The following is a 1,642-nucleotide window of genomic DNA, read 5'->3' as shown; positions in this document are numbered from 1 at the left end:
AGGAGCCAGAGGAACCTGATTATCTGTCTCTATGTACTACTGTCAGGATATAGTATAAGTTTCTGCAAAAATATGACAAAAAGTTATTTTTTGATAATAATAATAATAAGTTACCTACTGCAGCTTTAATGATGAGATATTCTTACTACAAAGACAATGAGTGATGCAGAAGTTAGCAGCTTATTTTCACTTGTATTGGTGATATAATCAACCAGATATTAAATGATGAATAGATTTTAAAAGAGAATTCCAGAAAAAGTAGAACTCAGAGAACAAGCTCCTGTAATGAAATTGAGACCTTTCATAGAGAGATATGAAATTGGAAATGTCACCTTCACGAAGTTCATAAAAATCTGGGTTGAATTTTACCTCTCTGCAGGGAGGATGAATCTGACAGTCAACAAAAAAACTAACCTGACTGTTTACAATGTGTGTGTGTAGTTATCGGTGGCATTAAGCACCAACACATGCCAAGGCCAGGGAGGACAGCAGGAGAGCGAGAAGGAGGGGGGGCTTGAGCAGTGGAGAAAAAAGGACTCTGCCTGAAATAAGAAATGTTGACGGACAAAGCCTGCAATTTGTGGGATTTGAGCATAAAGCAAACAAAGGGCAGCTTTTGTAAGGAATAATGCATGTCAGCCGTGTCCTTATCCCACCACGGCTTTGAACACTGTTGGGGACGTCCATTGCTCCACTGTGTATGTCGTGTTGCTATATTAAAGCCAGTCACCTCAAAGGGAAAAGCCTCAACTATTCAACAATTGAATGGCGGGGCTCTCATTATGGCAAATGTGGGCAGGAAAAAGTGGCTTTGGGGGTTTTCAATTCAGCGACTTAAAGCCCTCCTGTTAGCCAGGACGAGCTGCTGTTTATCCCAATGCCTTTCTGGGGGCTAAACATAGTCAACTGTCATTATGGATCTCACTCTCTCTCCTCTTCTGTCTCTCTCTCTCTGTCCTCCCCCTCGCTGACATTTATTTATTTCTCTCCCAATTTTGTCATCTAATGACCCGTGTTGTGTTGTTGTTTGAAGGGGCTGATGGCTCTCCGGTCTCCCACATCCTGAGGAAGAAAAAAGGGGTGGCTGGGATAGTGGAGGGCGAGCACAGGACAAACAGTGCCGCAGACCACCTATATGGATGAAAGCCACAAGTCTATGGACAGCATTCCAGAGGCAACATAAAGCCGACGAAGCAGCGGCGTACATGCCTTGGTGTGTATGTATGTTACTGCAGTCTGTATATGTATATGCCCCCCACCCCCTTACCAGTAATCCTTCATAAGAGAACCACCTTCACAGTTGTCCTTTACAAAAGCATTTTTATTCTGCCCATCAGTGTCAGGGGTTTGGACGGTTGGCAGAGAAGCTTCCCAGCAGTTCCAGGCCCACATGAATAGGGGCATATTAGAAAAACTGTGTGCACAGTATGTTGAGATGATGTAAATATGTATTAGTGGGCGTGGGGGGGTACATGGTGGAGACTGCAAAGTGAGGTGAAAGCGGTCTTTGTGTTTAGAGCAGAGCCCTCTGGTGGACCCTCCCCTCAGCGCGGGGTTGCCCAGGCCCTGTGGTGGCGGATCACAGTTAATAACTGTGCGGTGGGCTGTCAGAGGCACTTAGCCTGACGCTGGGCAGGCCGGG

At 45.4% G+C, this 1,642-nt stretch overlaps 1 protein-coding gene across 1 annotated transcript in view; it reads left to right on the top strand.

Annotated features, from left to right (window-relative positions):
- The window catches only part of dnajb11 (DnaJ heat shock protein family (Hsp40) member B11), a 14,077-nt gene extending 12,934 nt beyond the window's left edge, over positions 1-1,143 (top strand). Inside the window, exon 10 of the mRNA XM_035675938.1 lies at positions 1,034-1,143. Within this exon, the coding sequence (XP_035531831.1) occupies positions 1,034-1,143 (110 nt within the window). The remainder of the gene's footprint in view (positions 1-1,033) is intronic.
- Positions 1,144-1,642: the final 499 nt, after the last annotated feature.

This window comes from Morone saxatilis, unplaced genomic scaffold, assembly GCF_004916995.1.
Source record: "Morone saxatilis isolate NCDOM2014 unplaced genomic scaffold, NCSU_SB_2.0 Contig5, whole genome shotgun sequence".
NCBI lineage: Eukaryota > Metazoa > Chordata > Actinopteri > Moronidae > Morone > Morone saxatilis.
This window is presented reverse-complemented; position numbering and strand designations above follow the sequence as displayed.